Genomic DNA, 27,851 nt, shown 5'->3' on the forward strand with positions numbered 1-27,851 from the left:
ATGCAGCATTCAATTTAGATGATAAAGTTCCATAACATCCACCATTGGCAACAATTTTCCAGTTAGTTATAACATTTTAGTTAAAAGAGTTTAGTTGAGGTAACAATAAACTTCTGTCCCCGAGTCTCTTCTGTTCATTTCAAGGGAACTTCATCACAAGCGAAGTAATCTTTTAGTGGTGCAAACAGATGCCTTATAACAGGGACACTCCAAGACTTCCCCAGGACTTTCTGCCTCTGCATACGGCCCATATTCTTCACATCCGTGTAATGCTTTGGAAATCCAAAGATTCTGCCAAAAGTGTAAATTTAACAGAGTATGTTACACACAAAATAATATCTATATATTTTTTTTATTTCCTTGAATCATTAAAGGAATAGTTCACCCAAAAATAAAAAACTGTATTTCACACAACTTCATGGAATTCCAAACCCATTTAACTTTCTGTTAAACACAAAAGAGAATAATTTATTGAATATCCCGTTGGCTGAATATCAACTACAGTCTGTTCAACATACAAGGTGATCATATGCCTTCAGAAGACTTGGTATATGATGCAAGTCTCATGGACTACATTTATGACACTTTTGGGTGTTTACAAAGCATTAAAGTGAGACTCAATTTACCTCCATTGTATTGAATTGAGCCAAATGGACTTACATAAAATTTCAGTAAGACATATGGGTTTAGAACAACATGAAGTTAAGTAAATACTGACAGAATGAATATTTTAGGGTGAGCTATTCCTTTAATTGAAAGAGTAGTGAAAGTAAAATTTACTTCTCCATTTCTGTGATCCATATGCTGTCATCTTTTCCATTCATGGTGACAGGGTAATGTTCGTCATTGGCTCCCTGCTTTAGCGAGTTTGTGCGTGTGGTGATAGTGCGAACTTTTTCAAACTGAAAAACAATAACAATAAATACATTTATATAATACTATCACAGGTATATTGTAATGACATTATTATAATATTTGATTATTGGTTGCATCTCATTGATAGGAAGTATTTAACAAACGTTTGCAGTGCGGCCGGCCTCCAGACATTCCTGAAGACTTAGTTTATCATTCATAGAGGGTATGATGGGTCTGGTGGAAAGAGAACGAAACAGTCAATGCTGTTTACTACTGCAGCATATTTCCTTAGTTCAAATGGCTTTTCCACAGTATGTTCCATTTTATGCAAAAATGGCAGTCAACAATCTTGACTGTTTACATAAAAAATAAAGTCCAGATGTGATGATTTTAACATGAGTGTAAATGACATACCTGTTCATTCCAGGTATGTTTCCCCAGAAGTATCTTGCTCTGTGAGCTGGGCTTACTTTCACAGCATCAACAAGGACAGGGTTACACTAAAACAAACCACACGCACTCTTACAGTATGACATTATATCACTAGAAAAAATATATATTTCAAAGTGTGACATCAGGATTCAAGTATTCTGGGAAAAATCTCACTTCTAGAAAGCGGCAAATGTCAGCTTTATTACTGTTGGTCATGGCCACAACATTCTCATACAGCCAGAAGAATGGCCGTGGGTCTTCCTCCTTTGGCTTCATAATACTCAGGAGCCGATAATATTCAAAAAAGAGCCGTCCAGTGCCCTCTGCAGAAAGTAAAGAGAAAATAAGAGGTCAGGGAAGACTTCATAGAAACAGAGATCATAGAAATGGTCAACGTGCAATGACTGAAACAGATTATGTTCTCATTTGTTTCATCTTAAAATATAATCTTTGGGTGAACAGTTCATTAATACAAGTTCAATACAAGTTAAGTTCAATTGACAGCATTTGTGGCATAAGGTTGATTACCACAAAAAATTATTTTCACTCATTCACTCAAAAAAAATAAAATAAAAAGGTATAATTGGGTTACAGTGAGGAATTTACAATGGAAGTGAATGGAGCCAATTTTTGGAGGGTTTACAAGCAGAACAGTTATAAAAACACTTACATTAATACTTCTATTAAAAGTTTATTTAGTTATCTTATTTGAGCCATAAAGTTGTTTAAATAGTAGTTTTTACAGTCCTTTTAGTGCTTGCGGTGCCATGTTGTCATGGCAACAAAGTTGTAAAATTGGAAATAAATATACACACACAAAAAATATATAGTAAGCTATTTTATCATGTTAACACACACACACATTGTTTATGTCTTGTAGCTATACTTTTTATTTTTTTTATCCCTTTTTCTCCCAATTTGGAATGCCCAAGTCCCACTACTTAGTAGGTCCTCGTGGTGACGCGGTTACTCAGCTCAATCTGGGTGGTGGAGGACAAGTCTCAGTTGCCTCCGCTTTTGAGAAATTCAATCGACGCATTTTATCATGTGGCTCATCATGCATGACACCGTGGAGACTCACAACAATTGGAGGCTCATGCTACTCTCCGCTATCCACGCACAATTTACCACACGCCCCATTGAGAGTGAGAACCAATAAACGTGACCACGAGGTTACCCCATGTGACTCTACCCTCCCTAGCAACTACCAATTTGGTTGCTTAGAAGACCTGGCTGGAGTTATTCAGCACACCCTGGATTCGAACTCGCGACTCAAGGGGTGGTAGTCAGCGTCAATATACTTTCAAAATACTTTTGAAACAGTGAGTTTTTTAACGTTTATAGATTGCCCCGTTCACTTCCATTGTAAGTGCCTCACTGCAGCCAAGATTTTTGCTGTTTTTTTTTAAGAGAAGGATAGTCAAAATGAATTTTTGTGGTAATTAATATTATGCCACAAATGCTGTTTATTGAGCTTAACTTCTGTTGAACCGGGAACATTCCTTTAAGGGCATTTCTGTGTGTGAGATTCTGCTGTGCCACAGTGTCTTACCAAACAAGCCTTTCCGGGCAGGATTGACTATGGACAAATCATTGCAAGGACTTCCGCCAATGAGAAGATCAAACGGGCCCCACTTATTCATCTAAAACAATAAAAGAGATTAAGCTTAAGATGTTTTTCTATTTTGTAAGATCGCTCACATGACATTTTAAGTGTAGCCCATATCAAATTCTCATTACCTGACCTGCATGCGTATAACACTCCCTGAGTGTGCACACTAAACTCTGATATATAGCATGTTCAATATTATAATATGAATAATCTATTAAATTGCATTTAAAAATTTAATTAGCTGTAAAATGTAAAAGTGGATAGAACACTTAATCTAATATGTCAGCAAGTGATAGTGAAAGACGTCTTGATGGATAAAGTATATATATATATATATATATATATATATATATATATATATATATATATAAAAATTATTTGCTTTTGTATGGTGCAATTTAATAATCAGAGTGCAATATTACTTAAAAGCGAAACACACCATAAAATCAAAAGGACAACAGGATAAACAGTGTAACATATGTAAGGTAAGAAGAGTTGTTGGCTGTAACTATTTCAGATTTTCATTGAATTGCTTGCATTCACGTTTTGATATGGTTTGAGAAAACTGTTTTCTGCACAAGTGACATGACTAGAGCACTTACATAAATCTATCTTTTCATGTGCATATTTTACAATGTATAGTCCAATCAAATCGTTGAACCCAACTGATAAGCCTTTATGTTATTTTCTTTCCTTAAAAAAATAAATGCATTAATTAGAAGAGATATGACTCTCAATTATAAGTTAAACCACAACACGCCTATATATGCCGGAAATCAAGTGCACAAATGACGAGTGTTGAGTTAGATTGATGTAAAAAAAAAAAATCACATTAAATCTGACCTGGCTGTTCCCACTGAAGGCACATTGGAAAAAATCAGATACCTAACCAATTTATTTCCACATCTGAAAAAGGCCCAGATCGAATTTGAAAATGTCAGATTCAAAGCGCTTTTGGCTGTTCACATGATCATCCAATTAACATATCTTTGTCAAATTTGAGTGTAAAATCATATTTGAGCCACATTCAGCTGCGGTGTGAACATAAGACAGAATTCTGCAAACGAACATGATCTTTGGTAATTCTTCGAACATCATCCACATTAGTGATTTTTCCTTCATGGTTGACCATGGAGACGGTAACAGACTCTTCATCGACCTCTGAGGCCACATATATTTCCACTTTGAAGCCAAGATCTTTCAGAACTAGGTATCCTGAAACACAAAAATGCATTTAAATGAAACCACAGGCCCAAATTAAGCTGCATGCAACAGACTAAGCAAACAAGGAATATCCTTACAGAATTAAGGCCAAAGTGTAGTTTTGGAACGTGCATAGTATTTGTGTATCAAATTTTGTCATCGGCACAGTCTGCACGGTGGCCCAGTTGTTTGCAAATGAAACCCCACTAGTTTGAAACCAGAGTACGACAGCCATGCAGAGAAGAGTTGGGCTTGTATTGGAAAGAGTTACCTGTGGCAATACCATCAAATAAGGAGAGGACTCTGATTGGACGTCGCAGGTTGGCAGGGATTGAGGGGTAAACACGATGGGGCTCCTGCAGAGGACAAAGGTCAGTAGTATTGCTTGAAAAATGTCATGGTGAAACTATTTAAATCAGAAAGATCAGCTCAAATTTTTGCATGAAGATTACTTGTATGAAGTAAAACACTAACAAACTCCATGGCACTGTTGTTGGCAAAGAATTCCTGCACACGGATGCTCCAGTCATGTCTGGGTTTCATGGCTCCATTGCTGTTCTCTGGTGCACACAGGTAACAGATCCATGGGTCCACATTTTTTAGCTTGTTAAAGGTCCCCTCGCCTACTAGAATATCCAGACAGTCCACACAGAAGGAGCTAGAGAGAGATGAGATATCACATTGAGAAGAACCAATTTCTACCAATTCCAATTCCGTTCGGACACAACATTAAAACCACCTCCCTAATTTTATGTAGGTCCCCCTCGCCAAAAGAGCACCAACCAGCATCTCAGAATACCATTCTGAGATGCTATTCTTCTCACCACAATTTTACAGAGAAGTTATCTGAGTTACCGTAGACTTTGTCAGTTTGAACCAGTCTGGCCATTCTCTGTTGACCCTTTCTCATCAATAAGGTGTTTCTGTCTGCAGATTATTCTCATATGTTTTTGGCACCTTTCGGATAAATTCTAGAGGCTGTTGTGTGTGAAAATCCCTGGATATCAGCAGTTACAGAAATACTCAAACCAGCCTGTCTGACACCAACAATTATCCATGCGATTATCTAATCAACCAATCCTGTGGCAGCAGTGTAGTGCATAAAATCATGCAGATACAGGTCAGGAGCTTCAGTTAATGTTCACATCAACCATCAGAATGGGGGGGGAAAAAATCTGATCTCAATGATTTGGACTGTGGTATAGTTGTTGGTTTAATCATAAAAAACATTCCCTGTCTTAGGTCTGTTAGGATCATAACTTTATTTTAAGATTGTGAAATGTCAGGCCTGGGTAGCTCAGCGAGTAAAAACGCTGACTGCCACCCATGGAGTTCGCGAGTTAGAATCCCAGGGTGTGCTGAGTTACTCCAGCCAGGTCTCCTAAGCAACCATATTGGCCCTGGATGCTAGGGAGGGTAGAGTCACATGGGGTAACCTCCTTGTGGTCGCTATAATGTGGTTCGCTCTCAGTGGGGCGCGTGGTGACTTGTGCATGGATGCCGTGGTGAATGGTGTGAAGCTTACACACGTGCTATGTCTATGTGGTAATGCGCTCAACAAGCCACGTGATAAGATGTGCGGGTTGACGGTCTCAGACGTAGAGGCAACTGAGATTCGTATGCCACCACGAGGATTTGAATGCATTGGGAATTGGGCATTCCAAATTGGGGAGAAACGGGAGATAATCGAAGAAGAAAAAAGAATGTGAAAGGCCAAAATAACAGTAGAGAGAATTATTTCTTTCATCTTTTATTTCTTTCATCACATTCCCAGTGGGTTAGAAGTTTACATACACTTTGTTAGTATTTGTAGGAGTGGTGGTGGCTTAGTGGGCTTAAGCTCATAACTGTTAATCAGAAGGTTACTAGTTCGATGGCCACCACCATTGTGACCTTGAGCAAGGCACTTAACTTCAGGTTGCTCAGGGGGGATTGTCCCTGTAATAAGTGCACTGTACTGTAAATGGCTTTGGATAAAAGTGTCTGCCACGTGCATAAATGTAAAATGTAAATGTATTTGGTTGCATAAATTGTTTAACTTGGGTCAAACGTTTTGGGTAACCTTCCACAAGCTTGTTTGTCACAAGTTGCTGGAATTTTGGTGTTCTTCGGTTTGCAAGCCGAATCATTTTTAATCCAAACAAAAGATGGTCATTATGTCCAAACAGGTACATTTTTGTTTCATCAGACCAGAGGGCATTTCTCCAAAAAGTAAGATATTTGTTCCCATGTGCACTTGCAAACTGTAGTCTGGCTTTTTAATGGTGGTTTTGGAGCAGTGGCTTCTTCCTTCCAGAGCAGCCCTTTTAGGTAATATCGATATAGGACTTGTTTTATTGAGGCTGTAGATACTTGTCTTCCTGTTTCCTCCAGCATCTTCACAAGGTCCTTTGCTGTTGTTCTGGGATTGATTTGCACTTTTCACGCTAAACAACATTCATCTCTTCCTGAGCAGTATGATGGCTGCATGGTCCCATGGTGTTTATACTTGCATACTATTGTTTGTACAGATGAACGTAGTACTTTCATGCATTTGGAAATTGCTCCAAAGGATGAACCAGACTTGTGGAGGTCTTTGCTGATTTCTTTTGATTTTCCCATGATGTCAAGCAAAGAGGCACGGAGTTTGAAAGTAGGCCAGGGCATGTGAGTGAAGCGGAGTGGTGTGACACTCCGCTCAATAACACGGTCTATGTGTGTGCCCTCCACTCAACCGCTCATGGCCAAAGTAGACGCTCCGCTCAAGTACCGCTCACACTCACAGGTTTATTTCAAATCCCGCTCTGGCATTAAAATGTCTCTGTAGTATACTTGGTTCCAAGCACGTACACAGGGGGCTGAGGTGCCTTTGCCCACATGGGCTGAGGTGCCCCTCTGGGTAAAATATAGCCTATAGGCAGACATTTATTCAATTATCAAATGATTAGTAATGTACACATCTGAAATTATGTGATTGTATTGTGTTTTTGTATATAAAATCTCGCTGTTTATTTTGGACTGGTTTACAATGGCTGTTAGATAATCGGGTCTACCAGATCTTCGTTATCATTTGTAATCAGTCAGATATTTCTCTGTTAGCACATATGTCATTGAACATCTTCAAATAATGCCTTAACATTTTTTTCAGTTCTAAATTACCTTTATTTACTTTTGCACTAAAGAAGTAATCAAATATGCCTCTACAAGTGATCAAACATATGTGTTGGTGCGGAAACTCGCATACGCATACATTTGTGCTTCTCAGTTTAAACTGGACCCAAGGTGTACAACTGACCCAGAAAACCATAATCTTTTCAATGCTAAAATTTCTTCAAGTCGTTTATGGCAATAATGAAAACATGGACTGGTACCAATCAAAATACTGCAGGTAATAGTGAAATTCATAATTGTTTTTCAGTTGTCTCCACGGAATGATTATACTGTAGATTTGATATATTAATAGGTTTCTATTTTAATGCTATCAGACGTTGGGTCTGTAAATTAAAATGAGCAATTTTTCATCCTAATTTTGTATTCAGTTTTAAAGGATGTATTAAGTTATCCAGAAAAGAGCAGTGAATATTTTTCTCTTTTTCAGTGTTGTTGCTTTATTAATATTCCCTACAATTTTATATGTACAAATATTCTGCAATCTAAAGGACTGGGGTAATTTATATAATAATTATAATATTAGTAGATACCATGTGCCCCCTTTGATTTTCCTTGATTTTTTTAAAGGATTATAAAGTGAATCTGGACTTTATATGAGTGAAACAATCATGTCTTGTGCATGCACTCTATATGTACAGCAAGGTTTAACCATTGATTTAACAAACAAAAAACATTTGTCCTGCATAAAGTGAGATTTTGTCCAATATATATATTAGATTAAATCATGTTTAATGATCCAAAAACAAATACAAATTATTTAATTCCCAAATTACACTGCCTTCATTTAAGAAAAGTTTTTTTTTCTTCTAATGTACAATAATTTCGAGCTTTTTCTCTGCATATGAATGCAGCAAGTGATGTCGAAGATGTTATCTGCAACCACTAATCTAGAGTAATTGTTTTTACGTTTCACTTATCGTTAAGGTGTGGCTTTGGCTTTGGGAAACAGTTATGTGCCACTTTATCCCAAAGCAGAAATCGAAAGCAACAGGCGGTCGATTAAGTGAGATAATTCCGCCATGAAATTCTCTATGCAATAGCGGAAATCTTTACTAATCAAATGCTCAAATGAACAATGGAGGCATTAAAGCAGAATGCTCGACCTGCAAATTAGGACACACTGCTCTGCAAGATCATACATTTATTGGTTTTGATCCAGGGATTTTTTGTGTGTTCGCCAGGATTCAAGGAAAAATGCTTTGCCAATATATAGTATTATTAAGCTTATATATTCAATTGAGGGTGCTCTGACGTTCGCAACCCTGCAGAACTGGGCCCACATCTAGCTGGCAGCTGCACTGACATGATGGAAAAACAACAAGATACCACACTTATCTATTAATTTATTATCGAATAGTAATGTAGCCTACTAGCTCACCTTTTGCTGCACTACCATGCATGCATAACACATCCTCGTGCTCTCTGGCAATGTGACGCGTTTGATTCCAAAAGGAATATTTGCTACTTCCCACAGTCTCTCCACACTCCCTTTCGATTTCCTCTTTCTTATCTTTGATTTATACATTGCATTTATTTAGGCTATAAGGTTTGCAACTTCACTAAACAATGTTTGAGCTCCATAACCTCGAAGTGAACATAAAGTTGAGAGAGTGTAGTCTTAGCCCCATTATACACTGCAACAAAATACTTTTTTGATTAGTCTTTTTTGGCTTGTTTTCCAAAAATAATATCTAAAACTCCTTTCAAACAATGTACATTTACTTTAGGAGCTATACTGCAGAAGACATTTCTTTTATTGGAGAATGTTGAATATAATAATTCATATTTAAATATTTTAAAATATCTAAAAATAGCCTTTTAAAACAAGATAAATTTACCTGAGAAGCAACATATAAGATATTTTGACTTGCTTTTAGAGAATAGATCTTGAATATAAGTGTATGATGATTTTGTCCTCTTTATATTAAGTTAGCACGTTTAATACAACCGTTTATGTCAAGGCACAAGCTGAATAATCAGTTAAGAGCTAATGATTAATCAGTGCAATAATTGACCGAATAGTCAAATAATCATTCTTATAATTGTTAGATTAGTCGATTATCAAAATAATCGTTAGTTGCAGCCCTACTGTGGGGTGGTTAATTATTTTTTTTAAATGATTTCAACATAAGTGTATGTAAACTTCTGACTTCAACTGTAATATTGATTATAATTATTATTATTTGGGTGATATTTATTGTTAAGAGTACAAGTAGATCTACATATTAACTTGTAAAATAATATAAACATGATTAAACGAATAAACGAATAAGAATAAGCAGCATGAGACAGGTGTCTATGTTCAATAAAACTTATTTTATTGATCTTTGGCATCAATATTATGTAATTGTGTATAATTACATATTGTTTTATACACTAAAAGAGATAAGTAATTAAACATAACTGAATGCATTGTATTTTTGTATTAAAAATACTGGATTCAAAGCTAAATTTAGCATTCAATCATGGTAGATTAGTTTTATTAACAACAAACAATAAGATTAATCACATTTAATGTTTAATCTACCTATAGTCTCGGGCAACTTCCATTCATAGAATATAATAGTAGCATATTCCTGTCATAATTTCTTAACTTTCATGCGGCTTTCATGGCATCCAGTTAAACTCTTGAATCTTAATTTGCACAGAACACTAAATAAAGACCTTTGAGTTTGTTTTATGTGCAGTTTATAATAGTTTTATATGTTTCTAATGCTGTCTTCTCCATAGAAACAGAACAAGCAGTGCATCATCACTACTGGTGTATACTAAGCTGTCAATGTCAAATATGTTTGGCATTACACGAAAGGGAAAATCAAGTGAGCCCAGAGTGCTTTGTGTTTAAAATGCATGTTATTAGCAAACTGAACCACTGGCTACAAGAGAACCATACTCATACCACCTCTCGAGATGGTCTCAGAATCAGTTCGCTTTAAAGGGGACTTAGATCATTGGTGTTCACATATGGGCAAAAACAATCCCACGAACAGCACTCAGAGAAATTGTTTTCAGAGAAATCTAACAAAATCTAGTGAGGTTTATGCTTAAAACAAGAAATATATATACAGTGGGTACGGAAAGTATTCAGACCCCCTTAAATTTTTCACTCTTTGTTATATTGCAGCCATTTGCTAAAATCATTTAAATTCATTTAATTGAATTTACAGAGCACCCCATATTGACAGAAAAACACAGAATTGTTGACATTTTTGCACATTTATTAAAAAAGAAAAACTGAAATATCACATGGTCCTAAGTATTCAGACCCTTTGTTCAGTATTTAGTAGAAGCACCCTTTTGATCTAATACAGCCATGAGTCTTTTTGGGAAAGATGCAACAAGTTTTTCACATCTGGATTTGGGTATCCTCTGCCATTCCTCCTTGCAGATCCTCTCCAGTTCTGTCAGGTTGGATGGTAAACGTTGGTGGACAGCCATTTTCAGGTCTCTCCAGAGATGCTCAATTGGGTTTAAGTCAGGGCTCTGGCTGGGCCATTCAAGAACAGTCACGGAGTTGTTGTGAAGCCACTCCTTCATTATTTTAGCGGTGTGCTTAGGGTCATTGTCTTGTTGGAAGGTGAACCTTCGGCCCAGTCTGAGGTCCAGAGCACTCTGGAGAAGGTTTTCGTCCAGGATATCCCTGTAATTGGCCGCATTCATCTTTTCCTCGATTGCAACCAGTCGTCCTGTCCCTGCAGCTGAAAAACACCCCCACAGCATGATGCTGCCTCCACCATGCTTCACTGTTGAGACTGTATTGGACAGATGATGAGCAGTGCCTGGTTTTCTCCACACATACTGCTTAGAATTAAGGCCAAAAAGTTCTATCTTGGTCTCATCAGACCAGAGAATCTTATTTATCAACATCTTGGAGTCCTTCAGGTGTTTTTTTAGCAAACTCCATGCAGGCTTTCATGTGTCTTGCACTGAGGAGAGGCTTCCGTCGGGCCACTCTGCCATAATGCCCCTCGCTGGTGGATGGCTGCAGTGATGGTTGACTTACTACAACTTTCTCCCATCTCCCGACTGCATCTCTGGAGCTCAGCCACAGTGATCTTTGAGTTCTTCTTTACCTCTCTCACCAAGGCTCTTCTCCCCCGATAGCTCAGTTTGGCCGGACGGCCAGCTCTAGGAAGGGTTCTGGTCGACCCAAACGTCTTCCATTTAAGGATTATGGAGGCCACTGTGCTCTTATGAATCTTAAGGGCAGCAGAAATTTTTTTGTAACCATGGCCAGATCTGTGCCTTGCCACAATTCTGTCTCTGAGCTCTTCAGGCAGTTCCTTTGACCTCATGATTCTCATTTGCTCTGACATGCACTGTGAGCTGTAAGGTCTTATATAGACAGGTGTGTGGCTTTCCTAATCAAGTCCAATCAGTATAATCAAACACAGCTGGACTCAATTGAAGGTGTAGAACCATCTCAAGGATGATCAGAAGAAATGGACAGCACCTGAGTTAAATATATGAGTGTCACAGCAAAGGGTCTGAATACTTAGGACCATGTGATATTTCAGTTTTTCTTTTTTAATAAATGTGCAAAAATGTCAACAATTCTGTGTTTTTCTGTCAATATGGGGTGCTATGTGTACAATAATGAGGAAAAAAAATTAACTTAAATGATTTTAGCATATAGCTGCAATATAACAAAGAGTGAAAAATTTAAGGGGTCTGAATACTTTTCAGTACACACTGTGTGTATATATATATATATATATATATATATATATATATATATATATATATATACATATACATACACACATCACACATACACACTACCTAGGGCTGGGCGATATGGCCAAAATTGTTATCACGATAATCTTTTTCATATTGTTCGATATCAATATTTATCATGATATACATTTACATATCGCACTTTCTTTACTAGAAAACAATATTCAAGATTACAGCGCAGAAAGATCAGAGCTGTTGTCCACATCACTGTTGTTCTGTCGCACTCTTCACTAGAGACGATGAGAGGGTGCACCTGTTGTCATGAAGTCTTGCGGTGCGGATGGAATCAATCCGGTGTCCGACGTAACCTAATTATTAGCAAGGCAGCTAGCAAAAGCAAGTTCATCCAGTCTGACACTACGTTATCACTGGCGTGTTGTGAGCAAAGCTGAGAGCGTTTTCAATTAATTTCTATGACAGCCGAGCGTCATGCTCGCAAGGTGGATTGTAGGATTGGCAGCGGTGCGGAGCAAGCTCTCTCCTAGCACTGTCAGCGCTTTTGAGTGGATTTCGTCCGCCCCAGTGGAAACACAGCCTGAGAAAGCCGAATGTCTTGTGTTTTAGCGACACGCATTAAATATCGAGGTTATCGTGGATTTTCTTTATCATTACATATATCGATATCGTTTTATCGCCCAGCCCTAACACTACAATTCAAAAGTTTAGGGTCACTTATTCTTTATTTCTTTTTTTTTCTTCACATTTTAGAATAATAGTCATAACAACTATGGAAGAACATAAATGGAAATATGGGAATTATGTTGTGACAAAAAAAAAATACTCCAAAATAAATCAAAACTGTGTTATATTTTAACATCTTCAAAGTGGCTACGCTTCTCCTAGATTTTGCAGAAATATACTCTTGAAGGGATCACCAACTTCACCAACATCACACCAACTTCTTGAAGGGATCACCCTGGGATGCTTTTAAAACAGTATTGAAGGAGTTCCCAGTTATGTTGGGCACTTAGTGGCTGCTTTTCTAAATTTTTAAGTCCAAGTCATCTGTCACGTTTATTCTGTTGGTTCCTGTTTTTCATGTCTCTTATTTTGAAAAGTTCAAGTCATGTGATGTCATGTGATGTCTTTCAAAACTTTTGAACGGTAGAGTACATAAATATTTACATGCACTAAAATTTACACTATATTTAGAGGATAGGCAAACCACAGTCTCGATTTCTTTAAAGGTCAGTAAGAACAACAACAAACATGACAAAACAGGGCCTCATTATGAGAATTCTTATAGTGGCATTTTGGATGCTATCAATTTGCGTCAATAATCTACACTGTGATTTTACTGTATACTCCATGGGTATGCAGAGCACAACAAAATGTAACAGAACGCATATGTATTTTAAAAGTTGCATTTTAAAATGTAAATCTCAAGCTGCTAGTTTGATGGAATGCAACACCCAAAGATGTCCGTCTGACTCCTGTCTACATAGATCAACAATTAAAAAAACAGCCCCCCCAAAAAAAAAAACATATCATAAACACACTTACCGACAACAGCTGTCACGGCCACACAGAATGACCTCCATGCCACAACAGCACACAGTGCAGTATGACTGATATCCATCCTCATCATATCGGTACAGCGTCTCAGTGAAATTATACTACATAAGACAAAAGCACACAGAAACAGACATCATTGAAATCCTTCAGCTTAAATGAGTGTCATTAGCAACCAAAGAACAGTTCAGTGCTGCACCAAAGGGTGTAGGCTTTCAAACAAATCACACAAAGTACCCCCTAGCAAGGTCTTTATAGTTTTTAACTCCATTTTATTTTCAATTTAATTATCACCATGATTGTTAGTTTTAGTTTACTTTTAGATTGTTTTGGTGATTGTATACGTTTCAAATCTTATATTGTATATCAACTAAAACTAAAATACATTCATATTCAAATACAAGTCATTTTTAATGCATTTTAGATTAGTTTGTTTTTTTACAATTATATGAATTTGTATTTCAGTTAAAGAAATAGTCAGGGTTCAATACAAGTTAAGGTCAATATACAGCATTTGTGCCATAAAGTTGATCACCACAAAAATGAATTTAGACTCATCCATCCTTTTCTTTAAAAAAGTAAAATTCGAGGTTACAATGAGGCACATACAATGGAAGTGAATGGGGCCAGTTTTTGGAGGGTTTAATTGCAGAAATATGAAACTTATAATTTTATAAAAGCACTTACAATAATTCTTCTCTTTAGAAGCTGTAAAGTTTGTTTAAATCGTTGTTTTTGTAGTCATTTTAGGGGTTGACTACATCATCATGGCAACGAAGTAGTAAAATTGACTTTACACATAAACGGTTAGTAAAATATTTTTTTCACACTAAAATCCTGTTTACATGCAAATTGTTTATGTCTTGTGTCTATACTTTTGAAAAAATTGGCACCCATTCACTTGCATTGTAAGTGCCTCGCTGTAACCCAGATTTTTTTTTTAAGGAAAGGAGGGGCAAGTCAAAATGTATATTTGTGCTAATCAATATTATTCCACAAATGCTGTCAATTGAGCTTAACTTGTATTGAACCCAGAATATTCCAGAATATAAATGTAACATAGATGCAATTATACAAAGAATTTTGGACAGTCGAAACTACTCAATCAGTCTCATTGATTGGATCGTTGTGAATTACAAATATGCGACAATCACAAACATACAGTACCCTGCATTTCAAGCATAGACTGCCTTCAAAAAGTGGGTGGAGGACTTCAACAGATGTACTCCCACATGATAAACAGAAATCTGAGGGGAAAGAGGAATAGAATTAGGAAGATGAAATGTCCTCATTATCAACAGTGTAGTGCAAAATAGTTGTACAATGATGTATTTCTTACCTTTAATGTCATTCTTCTTTTTTAATACATCATTCACCATTTCATCTTTGAAAATAATTAAATAAAAACCAAGGTTACTTAGGTTTTGGTTAACCAAAATTTTAACAGAAATAAGCAACTTAAATGGTGTACTATGAGCATACGTCTTGTTTTGCTGTTTTGTCTTGACTGGATCTGCATGCTTGGGTTGATATTTTCAAGCATTTTCTGGCGTACATATTTTCTTTTACGAATCTTCACATTCTGCATGGATTTCCGATTCCATTTTGGATACATGAGTTTTCTGTAAACGTCTGCTTTTTTTAGGTCTATCGATCCATTGCAAAGGTCCAGAGATTCAGAGAGCTTATTCAGAGATACAGTTAAGTGAAATAATATTTCTGGATGGTCTTTGTGCTTTGGAAAGGGGTTAACAGAGCCTGCTGTTCCATTCACTGGTTTTGACATAGCAGCATTTTCTAAAGAAAAGATAACACTTGTAAATACACAGAAAATTAACAATGTATACAAAACAGATCCTTCACCAAAAAATAAAAATTAATTCATTATCTACTCACCTTCGTTTAGTTTCAAACCTGTATGCTGTTTTTTCATGTGAAACACACACACACACAAACAAATAACTATTAAAAAAATCTTAACATTGATCTTTTTTTTGATGACAGTTTATACTAACAATGGCCTGTCAAGCTCTCAAATCAGGTATGGCACAGGTTGGATATCATACGGGTTTGGCACAACAGGAGAGTGTGTAAAAGATGACAATTTGACCAAACTTAGCGCATGAGTCGTATGGAGTACTTTTATGTTCCCTGGTAACTATGAACTGTCCTCGTCTGGAAGATATATTTTTTTTTGACAATTTGTGTGTGTGTGTGGACAGGGGTGGCGGTATTACTATAGTATTACTACAAGTTTGATACTACAGTCCATATATTGAAATACTGTTGCACACCTTTGTCTTTTGATTGAGGTCGAAGCCCATCTGGACCTGATGGCTCAAAGCCTCTAAAGGCCCATTCCAACATAACCCTTAGCAGCTCATCCTTAGAGTCAGACTCAGGAGAAAAAAACATTCTACTGCGCTTGCAAGCCACCTAGAAACACAATGTGAAAATGAGCAATTTTAGATAATTTTTCTGTTTTTAATTTTTTCCAAAAATTATAATTCTCTAATTATTTACTTATTCTTATGCCATGTCAATCCTAAACTCTGGTATCTCTTTAACACGTCATTGCACTTGATGCAAGTGCAGAGCGCTGTGCATGCGTTCTGTGCATGTACACATTGATTACCTGCATGGATTACCTTTTTATGCCTTTATGTCTTTTCGGAGTTTGAAAGCAATGGACCCAATCAAATTGCATTGTAGAAGAAAGTCATGTGAGTTTAAGATGGCATAAAGGTAAGTAAATTATAGACAATTATCAGTTTTGGGTGAACTATTCCTTTCACATGCATTCTTACGTTACTAACAAGTATCAAACTGCAGTACTCAAGGGGGTTACAGTTTTCCCTTTAAATGACTATGCAATTAAAATGAGTTCTTATTCATGTAGCTCACACTTGCATTATGTGATGATAGCCTGAAGTATTTGCCATCACATACTAGTGTAGATTATGTTTTGAGACTTAGAGCCAGTTACAAGAAGTCAAGATTTCCAAAGAAGTGCTAAAATAGGTGTAAACTTGGACTGCTTTACCAGTACTCGTTTTCTATACTGTTATACCAAACTAAACCATAATCTGCATCCTGGTAATAGGACCTTAGAGCATGACAAAATAGTGAAAGCAAAACTAAATTTGCATTACCTGCAGAGAACTGAAGATTGCATCTTTATACATAGTTACTGTAGCAAATGATTTGGAAGAGAAGCACTTGACAAATGAAGAGAATGGCTGGATATTGTCTGAATGGATCTGCAATATAAAACAATAGAACATTTAATCTTTCCAACAAAAGCTAGCAAATAAAGGTAAAGTTTTGCTGGCATATTAGCTTGATTTACATAGTCACTAGTGACACAATTAATCCACATTTAGCATCCTTATTCACTACCTTAAAACACTGCATAATCATCCACAGACTCTCTGTTTGTACCTCTGACACCATCTTGTTTCCAAAAAAAACCACTTTATGCATGGATCCACAGGGCCTCTCGTTGTCCCAGCTCTGAACCAGTCCAGGCCACAGACCAAGGCCCTCTATCTCCCCCCAAACTATCTCACCAACTGTGAAACTGTCCTAATGGGGGAAAACACAGCAATCGTTGGATAGAGAGTCTGAACTTTACTAACACAAATTAGTGCAACTACAATTCAAAGAAGTAATCATAAAGTCCTTTTAATTTATGAACTTACCTGGTATGGAATGTCGGTTTTCTCTTTGTTCTGTGTTGAGGAGATATTTCCTTTCTCTTCCTGGAAAAAATAGCAAAGTATTCAATCAACATATCCAGAACTGATCTAGAACTTAACTAGAACCAGGATATGAAATTAGCACCCACCAAATACAGGTATTTCATGAGCGGTGGTGGGTAATTTTGCTCATCTACCCTTCACTATGGCAGGTGGCTGGTAAGACGTCTCAGAGTGACAATTGACAAGAAATGCCGTTAAACACAAAGACGTGTGTTTGAAAAAGCACATTTAATTATATTTTTGAAGAACAGTAAAAAGGAGAGTCCATGACGCAATGCGAGGTTCGGACGTGTGAACGGCAAGCCCTGCGCACTTTGCTAGTTTTAACACTATTAATGTCATAAACCGGTGAGATTCGATTGACTATGTTACATAACTGTTCTAGGAGGACAATATTTCAAAGAATTCAAAATCCTTGGGCACTGGAGAACGTTCTCAAGCTGACACCCCAGAGAAGGCCCCGAGCCAGGGAGCCGATCTGGTCGGAGAAATTAGCGAAATTTGGTGAGAGATGTTGAACATGTCAGCAATGCTAATGAAGGTTGTTACTGACTTGGAGGATATTGATATGTCAATCGATCGATGCCATGGAGACGAAATTCTCTGAGGTGGTTACAAGAGTGGGGGATATCGAGAAACAGATAGATTATATGGAGTCATCAGAGAGGGAATTATCTGCTAATCCACTAGCGGCCAAGGTGGATTTGGAGACTGACAGATAGAATGCCAAGGATCTGCAAAACTGTCATTGCTGCACGTGGAGGATTTTTCACATGATTAATGTCCTGACTATACACTGTGGTCAGTTGAATGCCACTTTGGTGAATAAAAGTACCAATTTCTATTCCATAAGAGCAAAATCTGTACATTATTCCGAACTTTTGGCTGCCAGTGTATATATATTTATATATATGTAAAATATATATATGTATATATATATACCGTGCATTCATAAATTATTCAGACCCCTTTTTTTTTTATGTTGCAGCCTTATGCTAAAATGCTTTATATTATTTTTTTTCACATCAATCTACGGTGTATACCCCATAATGACAAATTAAAAAACAAACAGCAGATTTTTGATAACTTTGCAAATTAATTAAAAAGAAAAACAGAAATATCACACTGACATAAGTATTCAGACCCTTTGCTATGACACTTGATATTTAGCTCAGGTGCATCACATTTTTTTGGATCATCTTTGAGATTTTTCTACAATTTGATTGGAGTCCACCTGCGACAAATTAAGTTTATTGGACATGATTTGAAAATCACACACCCGTCTATATAAGGTCTCACAGCTGATAATGCATATCAGAGCAAAAAAACCAAGCCATGAGGTTAAAGGATCTCCCTGCACAGCTCAGAGACAGGATTGTATCGAGGCACAGATCTGGGGAAGGCTACAAAAAAGTAAGGCTCCCAAGAGCACAATGGCCTCCATATTTCTTATATGGAAGAAGTTTGGAACAACCAGGACTCTTCCTAGAGCTGGCCACCCAGCCAAACTGAGCAATTGAGAGAGAAGGGCCTTGGTAAGAGAGATGAGCAAGAACCCGATGGTCACTCTGGTTGAACTCCACATATCATGTGTGGAGATGGGAGAAACTTGCAGGAGGACAACCATCACTGCAACACTCCACCGATCAGGGCTTTATGGCAGAGTGGCCAGATGGAGGCCTCTCCTCAGTGCAAGACACAAAAAAGCACCCAAAGGACTCTCAGACTGTGAGAAACAAGATTATCTGGTCCCATTTAACTCTTTACCCGCCAAACACGGAATTTTCCGTATTTTATGAAAAAACGCTTCCCCGCCAAACACGGAATTTTCCGGGTTTCCGTGTTTTAGGTGTTATACGGTAAGGAAGACCCCTGCGCATGTTTTGAAAGAGTACGCAACTCTTTGATCAAAGAAACAGACTGCTATCTTCTCAAACATGAAGTGGAGTATGAGAAGCTCAAAATATCAGACATAAACATGCCTTTTTCTCAGCTTTTTGTCTGAAATGTTGTTTTTTGACAAAACCTACCTCTGTTCAAGTCGCAATAAAAAAAGAACAAATGAAGATAAAATAAAATCGTTTTTTTTGCCTAAAAGCAGAGGCCTAGATCTTTATTTTGATATATAGCATTTTCATATATTCATGGAAGAAAATATTCTGCGGGCCATTAAAATTTAGCAAAAATCGTCAAAAACCCTGGCGGTGGCTGGCAACTTTTTTTTAAAAACGCTGGCGGGGAAAGAGTTAATAACGGCATGCACTAGACCAACTGCTGACACAGGTGCAAGCAAGCTACTGCGTGCTAGAAGCAACTGTATCGGCCGCACGTAACCCTCCCCAACACCCCAAAAAAAGGTGTCATACACAGACCTTAGGTTCCCAGCACCCCTAAGGGGGGAACAGGCGACATGATTATCATGGGAGCAAGCCGGCCAGCCGCTGCCTTTTCTCTCTTTATGTTTCTCGTTATAGAGCATAAAGCGGCTTAACGCTATGAAATGCATAGGGGAAGGCGATCTTTTCCGTTCCTATTCTATCAGGGGGAAAAGACCCTGCGGAGACCACATCCTGCCCAGACTGGGGGGAGGTAACATATGGCCAATACTTCACATGGGTTGTCAAGCCACACGTGGAAGTGGTGCGGTGGCAGGTCCTATCTGAGGGAGGAACGTAGGAACCTTGGGCATGTAGCCTGGTCGCAGTCTTAGAATGACGTGAGTATCTGCCGGACCGAACACCAGGCAAGTGTTGCTGACAGAGAACGCTTGCAGGTCCCAAACCCTCTTGATTGAAGCTAGTGCTATCAGGAGGGCTGTCTTCAAGGAGAGGGCCTTGAGCTAAACTGAGTCAAGCTGCTCGAAGGGGGGTCTCTGAAGGACCGAGAGGACCATTGAGAGATCCTAGGAGGGGAACAGGCTTGACCGGGGAGGATTCAGCCTCCGGGCACCTATAAGGAACCTGATAATCAAGTCGTGCTTACCCAAGGACTTGCCGTCCACTGCGTCGTGGTGGGCCGTGATAGCGGCTACATACACCTTCAAGGAGGAGGGGGACAGCCACTCACAGGGAGAAATGCATACTTGCGCAGCCCCCGGGGCCAGCTGTGTGCCAGCGCGTCTGTCCCAAGAGGGGCCTCAGTTAGGGAGTACCAGAGCGGGCAGTGGGAATTGTCTTGGGAGGCAAAGAGATCTACCTGTGCCATGCCGAACCGGCCCCAAATCAGCTGGACCTGGGGGTGGAGCCTCAACTCTCTGCTGAGCGAGACCTGTCGCGACAGCGCATCCGCTGTCGTGTTGAGGTTGCCCGGGATATGAATGCCGTGCAGCGACCTGGGTCCAAAAGAGGAGATGGCGGGCGAGTGGTGACATATGACAAGAGCGCACACCACCTTGGATTTATGTACGCTACCGTCGCGGTGCTGTCTGAACGGATCAAGACGTGCTTGCCCCAAATCAGCGGGAGAAACCTCCGCAGGGCATGGAATACCGCAAGCTACTGGACGCCTGGACACCTCACATGTGGACAACTGCTGTAGGGGGAGAAAAGTCTGCAGAAAACAGAGGTCTGTCCAAGGGTTGAAAGTCTGAAGGCAGGAAGGGGTGATTAACACACGGTATGTGCCGCTGTGCCATGCCCATCTCGGGACTCGAGTCTGAAGCCAGTGCTTAAGCGGTCTCATATGCATCAACGAGTGGCGCAACAGCGGGCAAGGATACCATATGCCCCAGGAGCCTCTGGAACTGTTTTAGAGGAACCGCTGTGCTGGGCTCGAAGAGAGCGAGGCACCTTAGCACCGACTGCATGCGCTCATTCGTGAGGCACACTGTCATTGAGACTGAGTCTAATTCCATGCCGAGAAAAGAGATGATCTGAACCGAGGAGAGCTTGATCTTTTCCCAGTTGACCTGAAGCCCTAGACGGCTGAGGTGCCTGAGCACCTGGTCCCTGTGAGTGCATAGTAACTCTTGAGAATGAGCTAGAATGAGCCAGTTGTCGAGGTAATTGAGTATGCGGATGCCCGTGGAAGTATGCGTCCTTCAGGTCTACCGCTGCGAACCAATCTGATGCCGAACGCAGGTTAAAATCTGTTTTTGCGTGAGCATTTTAAACGGGAGTTTGTATAAATTTTTCTTTTTTGGGTACGATTAAGTAAGGGCTGTAGAGACCCTTCTTCATCTCGGCTGGAGGGACAGGCTCTATCGTGTCCTTGAGTAGCAGAATTGTAATCTCTACCTCTAAGGTGCTGGTGTATTCGCTGCGCATCGAAGTGGAGCGAATAATGCTGAAACGAGGCAGGAGCCTGGCGAATTGAATCGCGTTGACGAGTCAGATGGTCCTGGTCAACCAGTGCAACGGGCTGGACAGCAAAAGTCATGCGTCCAAGCTCCGTGTGAGGGGTACCAAGGGGACGATAGTTTTTGCGTCCGGGGAACTGGGCCTGTGGTTTTTGGTGCCAGGGTGCCGTGAGAACTAGATGGGAGGTAGGAAGTGGAGGAAATCACTCTTTTATTAACAATGTGGGAAAATTTCTTACACAACAGTCTCTAGAATTTACTCAGAATAGTGCCAAAAATAAAAAAACATTCAGTGAGTGGCAGTTCTGTGGCCGGAAATGCCTTGCTGATGAGAGAGGTCAACAGAGAATGGGCAGACTGGTTTGAACGGACAAAGTCTACGGTAACTCAGATACTCAGGTAACCGCTCTGTACAATTGTGGTGAGAAGTATAGCATCTCAGAATGCTATTCTGAGATGCAAGCAGGTAGTTTTTATTTTGTGGCTGATCGGTGTATTTATCAAAGTGGCTGTTTAAAAAAATCAAAGTGGCTGGAAATAAATTGGGCATTCACCCGCCACTGTGGCTGGTGGGCAAAAAAGAGAATTTCATACACTGACTAGAACCAAAGTCTTCCTAGTTAGTCAGTCCACCGTTGGCCACTTTTGGAATGCTCTTGGGAGGCTATTTCCAGTCATGCCAGTGCAACTCCTATCTACTTGAATGGAGAAAGACCAAAATCTCAAAAACAGATAACAATAAAATTAACCGTAATAAAATCTCACAATACCAGAATCATAAATTGTGATACTTTACTTTATATTACTCAAAAAAAAATATATCGGCGTATAGTTCATGCACATTCTTAAGTTGATTGACAAATGATGTCTGTATCTAAAAGATGATTGGCTCTTTTATCTGTAAGGCGGGACTTCCTTTCTATGTCCGTTGACTGTTTGGTGCTCAGCTCATTGGTTGAGTGTTCCAATTTCTCCCAATCATTTTAAAAGAATCTGCTAGAACTGAATAGATATTTACCTTTTGATACATAGTATTAGTCCATATGACATCATCATCACTATTGTTGTAATCGTCATCATCATCAGTGGTGTTATCACCATCATCATCAACTATGACTACGGACACATATGGGTGAGCCTCTGAAAAGAAACAAGGGCAAAAACAAAGGGAGTTTAACTGAGGCCCTGTTTATACTGCAGCATCATGCACTGTAAAATCAATACATCTTTATTAGCATCCATTTAAATTATAACATTAATTTCTATCATTTCTACTCGACTTAAAGAGTTTTCAGGGTTTCAACTCGATTTTCTTCAACAGTAAATAAAGTAATTGAAAGAAAGCATATCACAGCAGGATGTGACTGGCGCTATTCTGATTTTACTTAAAAATTTAATGCAGCAACTAAACTTAAATATTAAATTTTATTGGGCTGAAATTTTTTACCATGTTCAAAGGATAAAACGACACTAGCTAATATATTTGAACAGGTTCTTAAACATTTTGTATTACTTTCACTTTCTGTGTCTGATTCACAAGAGATCGGTGCAATGTCATCCACGTCGATTGGCACAACGTCCTCCACTTCAGTCAGGTCAATGACATCTGAGAATCAAATGCGTTTGTAAGAAGGTGGTAAAAAGCAAATAGACATGAGCTCCTTGAATATATAGTCCAAAATGTTTGTTGCGATGCTGTAATGTTATAACATATCTACCATGAGCAATGTGGTGTATACCGGATATGATGCTGCCCTGAGTCTCTGGGCTAAGATGTGACGGAGCACTTTTATATGAGCTGCTGTCTGTGACATCATCCTCTGCAATGTCCTTTTCCTCACCGTCCTCTATTTTTTCCTCCTTGAGGTTGTCAGTGTGTTCAAACAGCTGAGATACAACCAAAAACACAAATATAAAAAATACTTTTATTAAGAGGCCCAAGCTTCTTTATTATGCCACACGCACATAAAACCAAAGAACTGGAACATGCAATCACCGTCCCAGATTATGACGCAGCTTAGTAAGTGTTGTTGAACACTATTTAAAGATCATATACAGTGGTTGATCATACAGGAATGTTCTGGCCTGGGTTCAAACCAAGTTAAAGGAAAATTCTGGGTTCAACACAAGTTGAGCTTATTCGAGGGGGTTCAGGCCCCAGCACAACCAAGATGCCACTGTTGGGCCCTTGAGCAAGGCCCTTAACCCTATCTGCTCCAGGGGCGCCGTATCATGGCTGACCTTGCACTCTGACCCCAGCTTAGCTGGGATATGTGAAAACTAATACATTTCACTGTATATGCAAAAAACTGTGTATATAATGTGTGACCAAAATAAAGGATTCTATACTATCTATTATATATTGATTACCACAAATATGCTCCTTTTCTAAAAGGAGCATATTTGTGATGATGTAAATGTAAAGTGTAAAGTCAACATACTTTAAGACCCTAAAATGACTGGACAAATTACGATTTAAATGACTTAACAGCTCAAAAAATTTTGTTTTACCAGAAGAATAAATGCAAGTGCTTTTATAGAATTATAAGCTTAACATTTCTGTGTTTAAACCCTCCAAACATTGGCCACATTCACTTCCATTGTAAGTGCCTCACTGTAACCTCAATATGTGTTCACCCCTGTTGCCTATTCCTTGTGTAATTTGAAAACGACTTCCATGACAAGACAGACAGGTGTGTAATATGAACGGTACCACGATCCGACATCTTTGACAGTCATGTAGTGTGTAGGAGGTATAACTCTAGCCTAAAATATTGTTATTGTAGCCTAAAATATACTTCGATTTTATGCATTCAGAAGTGAAAGTGACTTAAATTTCGTCATCAACAGAGCATGCAGACAGATTATCTTCTGCACACATAGTCTGCGCATGCGTCTGAAATAGTTTTCAGTAATGAGTGGGTCCACAAGGTGGCTTTACTCAATCTTGGGCAGGTGCTTTAGCAAAACAGTGCTAGAAGACAACGTAAACACTGACCATGGTGAAATCAACTGTGGATGTGCACATTAATAAAATGTGTGTGTATTAAAGTCAGAAAATATCTGTATTTGTTAAACATTTTATGCTCCACCAAACCTTGGGCTTAAAATAAAGCTTGACTTAACATGAGTCTGAAAGACTATGAAGATAACGTTATGTATCTAAACTCTAGAAGAGAAAGTGCAGTATCACATGGCAGTTGCAGTGTGCACACATCGACAGCCTGTGATAACGCACACTCTCAAATGGAGTATACTTTGAAAGGCTGAGCGTTCGACTGTACGCACAAATTAGCATGTAAAAACTGAAGTATATTTTGGGCTTTAACACAATTTTTGTTTGTTTTTACAAACTGAGGGATGAGTCAAAGTAATTGTCTGTGGAAAACGACAGCAAGCCTAAAATTCTTCCAAAAGTGGTTTGAGAAAACATGCTTTGAGGGCAATGTTTCCAAAAGCAATCAAGCTGCTCATAATTAAGTGACTCACCTGCTCAAATATTATCTCTTTTTTTAATGTTCTCGGCATGGCCAACAGGCTAAGGATTAATTTCCCAAAACTGGATGTCCTTCCCATAATCCTCAGCTCACTCTTCCAGTACTGCTCCATCGACTGGTCTTCTGAGTGCATGTCACCCCCATCAATGATTTGGTACTCCAAAAACTCATCTGTCAGCAAGCTGACATTCTCAGGGCTTGAGCAAACTCCGAAACAGACACCTAAATCTTGGACTACTTTCCCAGTCACCTCAAGCTTGTTCCCTGGACACAACACTGAAGACAAGTTTCTCAGTGTGGAGTCTGGAAAGGGTAAACGTTTGACAATACTAAGAGTAACGGTCGTGTAGAAGGAGATGATGGACCTATGGAAGTTCTCCAAGTAGTCGGTCAGCTTTGTGGCATTCTGCTGAAGAAAGTCAGCTGCCTGCTTGCCAACTTCAACCTCTCCTCTAGGTAAATGTCCCACTGTCTCCTTCACAAGGGAGGCCTTCCCTCTCCGAAGAAAATACTCTACTGCTCCAGGTCTGAGGAAGCTCTTTGTGTAGGATTTCAGTAACCGAGAAGCATCTTGGAGGAGTTGTGTCACACTGACCCCTTGGTTAAAATTCTCCTGAAAATTACAAAGCGGCTGCAAAGCATAGCTAAGAAACAGGACATTCAGTCTTACTTTAGGATCCCTAAGAAGAAGACAGATTGCTTGTACATCTATACTGTTCTCCTGACATCCAAAGTATTTCTCAATGTCTGACCAAGCAATAGTCATTTTGTGGATTATTCTCCAGAAGAGAGAGCAATCAGATGTTAAGAGTTCATTCAAGTATGACCCCTCAACATCTTCAATCACACTTTTTAGAGCATCTGGGAAAGATGGAAAGTGTTTGTAGATCTCTGTGATGAGATTCTGAATCAGCTCTGAATACTCCATTGCTATGACACCACTATGACACACTTGTCCTGCCAAATCTGTAAGCCCACATAAAGACACAATATCAGATTTAAACTTCTTCAAACTTGAGGGAAGATATTCATGATCTGGGAAATTTGAATAAATGATGGCCATGTTTATTAAAGGTATTTTGAACTTCTCCAGGATATCTGCAATGCAGCCACAGATGGCATTAGCAGTCTCGTCTTTAGGGTGAAAGACATCAAGCAGTCTGATCTTTTTTTCTCCAGTAGCTCTGTCAAAGAATCCCAGCAGGACCACAGTAGCCTCCTTCTTGTCCTCAAGCTCCACTCCATGATATAAATAAAGGCAGTATGGTGCCTGACTGCAAATGGCTACTATGTCTTCTAGGTATCTCTGGCCTAATACTAGCCTGAGCCTTTTTAAGAAAGCATCAGTTGTGGTAGGTGGACAATACTTTCTGATGAAATGCACAATAGCCGGGTTGCAGGAGGAAGAATACAAGGATTCAGCATCTCTTTCCTTCTTAGCTTTTGTCATGTTCTGGGTTGGAGTCTTTGTATCTGCAACACTGTAGAGACTTGTAGTATGTTTCTCCTTCTTTGCTATCAATAAAATGAAGAAAAAAGTCAGCAAACGTGACAAGCAAAGGTAATTTTTCATTGTGCTAAAGGCAATAAAAATAAAATAAGCAACCCAAAAACAGACAACTAAATGTTTCAAACTCAAGTCTTGACATTAATGACACTTCTTTCTGTTCACCACAACCCTCCTGAGGATTGTACTTCTGCCCCACAGAACTGTGCTCATAAACACTGTAAACCATGTAAGCAAATCTGATGTATGGTATATGTCTCGTCACTGTCATGACTGCTATGTTGCTTGGACCTGCACACAAGAATTTCACCTACTGTTGCACTTGTGTACATGGTAGTGTGACAATAAAGTGATTTTATTTTATTTGATGTTTTCAGGTTGTCTCTGTTCACCAACAATTTCACCTCCAGTTCCTTTAAGAGGAGGAAGAAACCTATTTTGACAATTAACTCATTTACATGTACAGCCATCTACTGCAAGAAAGCTACTTAAGGCTGGAAAGCGGCGTTCCAGTTTAAATACACTGAATTTGCAGCTTTCTCTTTACTCCTAAATTCTTGCGGCTCGGGTTAGTAAGCAACTTTTTCCACAGCAACGTAATTTTCCTGCAACGCTAGTGTAAATAACAAACATGGAATCTGAGGAACACGTTGCCATTTTATTCTCCATTGCAGGTTTCCCTCAAACATAAAAATGTACGAGCGCATATACAGAGGTGAGTGACAGAAGTAATATTTTAAATGGGTGTGTATAAAATGGGTGTATTTTATAGTGTATGTTTTTTCCACTGTACTCCCAGAAATGTCAAATTTTTTCCTAGACTAAACTATTATCTTAAGTGCATGTAAATGTGATAAATAAAACATGTCAATATCATCACCATCTAATAACAGTATTTTTGATACATTTATTTACACATAAAGTTCAACTAATCTGGAGTTGTATCTCATGAATCTGTAAAAACTGGCTTTCTTAATTTGCACCTTGTTGAAGGCCTCCTGTAGAAGCTTATAGCGTTTTTTTCTTCCAACTTTATATAAGTTGACAGATCCAAGTTGAATTTTGTCCAACAACTGGCAAACTGCAACACCTGAAAAAACACACCATGCAGACACATAACCCAAAAGTAAATTTTTTCCGTATGTCTGTCATGTCTCAACAAATGCTGCAATTCATTACAGTATTTACTCTTCCCTGGTTTAAATGATACAAACCTTAAACAACATAAAGTGTATTGTCTGCAACTATTTCCCTCTGCATTAACATTTGACACTTATTGCAACACAAA

The 27,851-nt window shown here is 38.8% G+C and overlaps 1 protein-coding gene across 1 annotated transcript; it reads right to left on the bottom strand.

Annotated features, from left to right (window-relative positions):
* Positions 1 to 27,585, bottom strand: LOC127628676 (DNA (cytosine-5)-methyltransferase 3B-like). The gene is made up of 22 exons (XM_052105465.1): positions 27,547 to 27,585; positions 25,049 to 26,571; positions 23,299 to 23,446; positions 23,073 to 23,165; positions 22,563 to 22,699; positions 17,203 to 17,262; positions 16,943 to 17,086; positions 16,654 to 16,761; positions 15,796 to 15,937; positions 14,984 to 15,274; positions 14,841 to 14,885; positions 14,669 to 14,748; positions 13,493 to 13,605; positions 4,577 to 4,760; positions 4,374 to 4,458; positions 3,969 to 4,114; positions 2,840 to 2,930; positions 1,462 to 1,610; positions 1,270 to 1,355; positions 1,020 to 1,089; positions 781 to 902; positions 1 to 291 (listed from the first exon to the last, which is right to left on the bottom strand). The coding sequence occupies exons 2-22, from the start codon at positions 26,504 to 26,506 to the stop codon at positions 135 to 137; spliced, it is 3,909 nt and encodes a 1,302-aa protein (XP_051961425.1). The 5' UTR covers positions 26,507 to 26,571; positions 27,547 to 27,585; the 3' UTR covers positions 1 to 134.
* Positions 27,586 to 27,851: the final 266 nt, after the last annotated feature.

The sequence above is a fragment of the Xyrauchen texanus genome, chromosome 35, assembly GCF_025860055.1.
Source record: "Xyrauchen texanus isolate HMW12.3.18 chromosome 35, RBS_HiC_50CHRs, whole genome shotgun sequence".
NCBI classification, from domain to species: Eukaryota; Metazoa; Chordata; class Actinopteri; order Cypriniformes; family Catostomidae; genus Xyrauchen; species Xyrauchen texanus.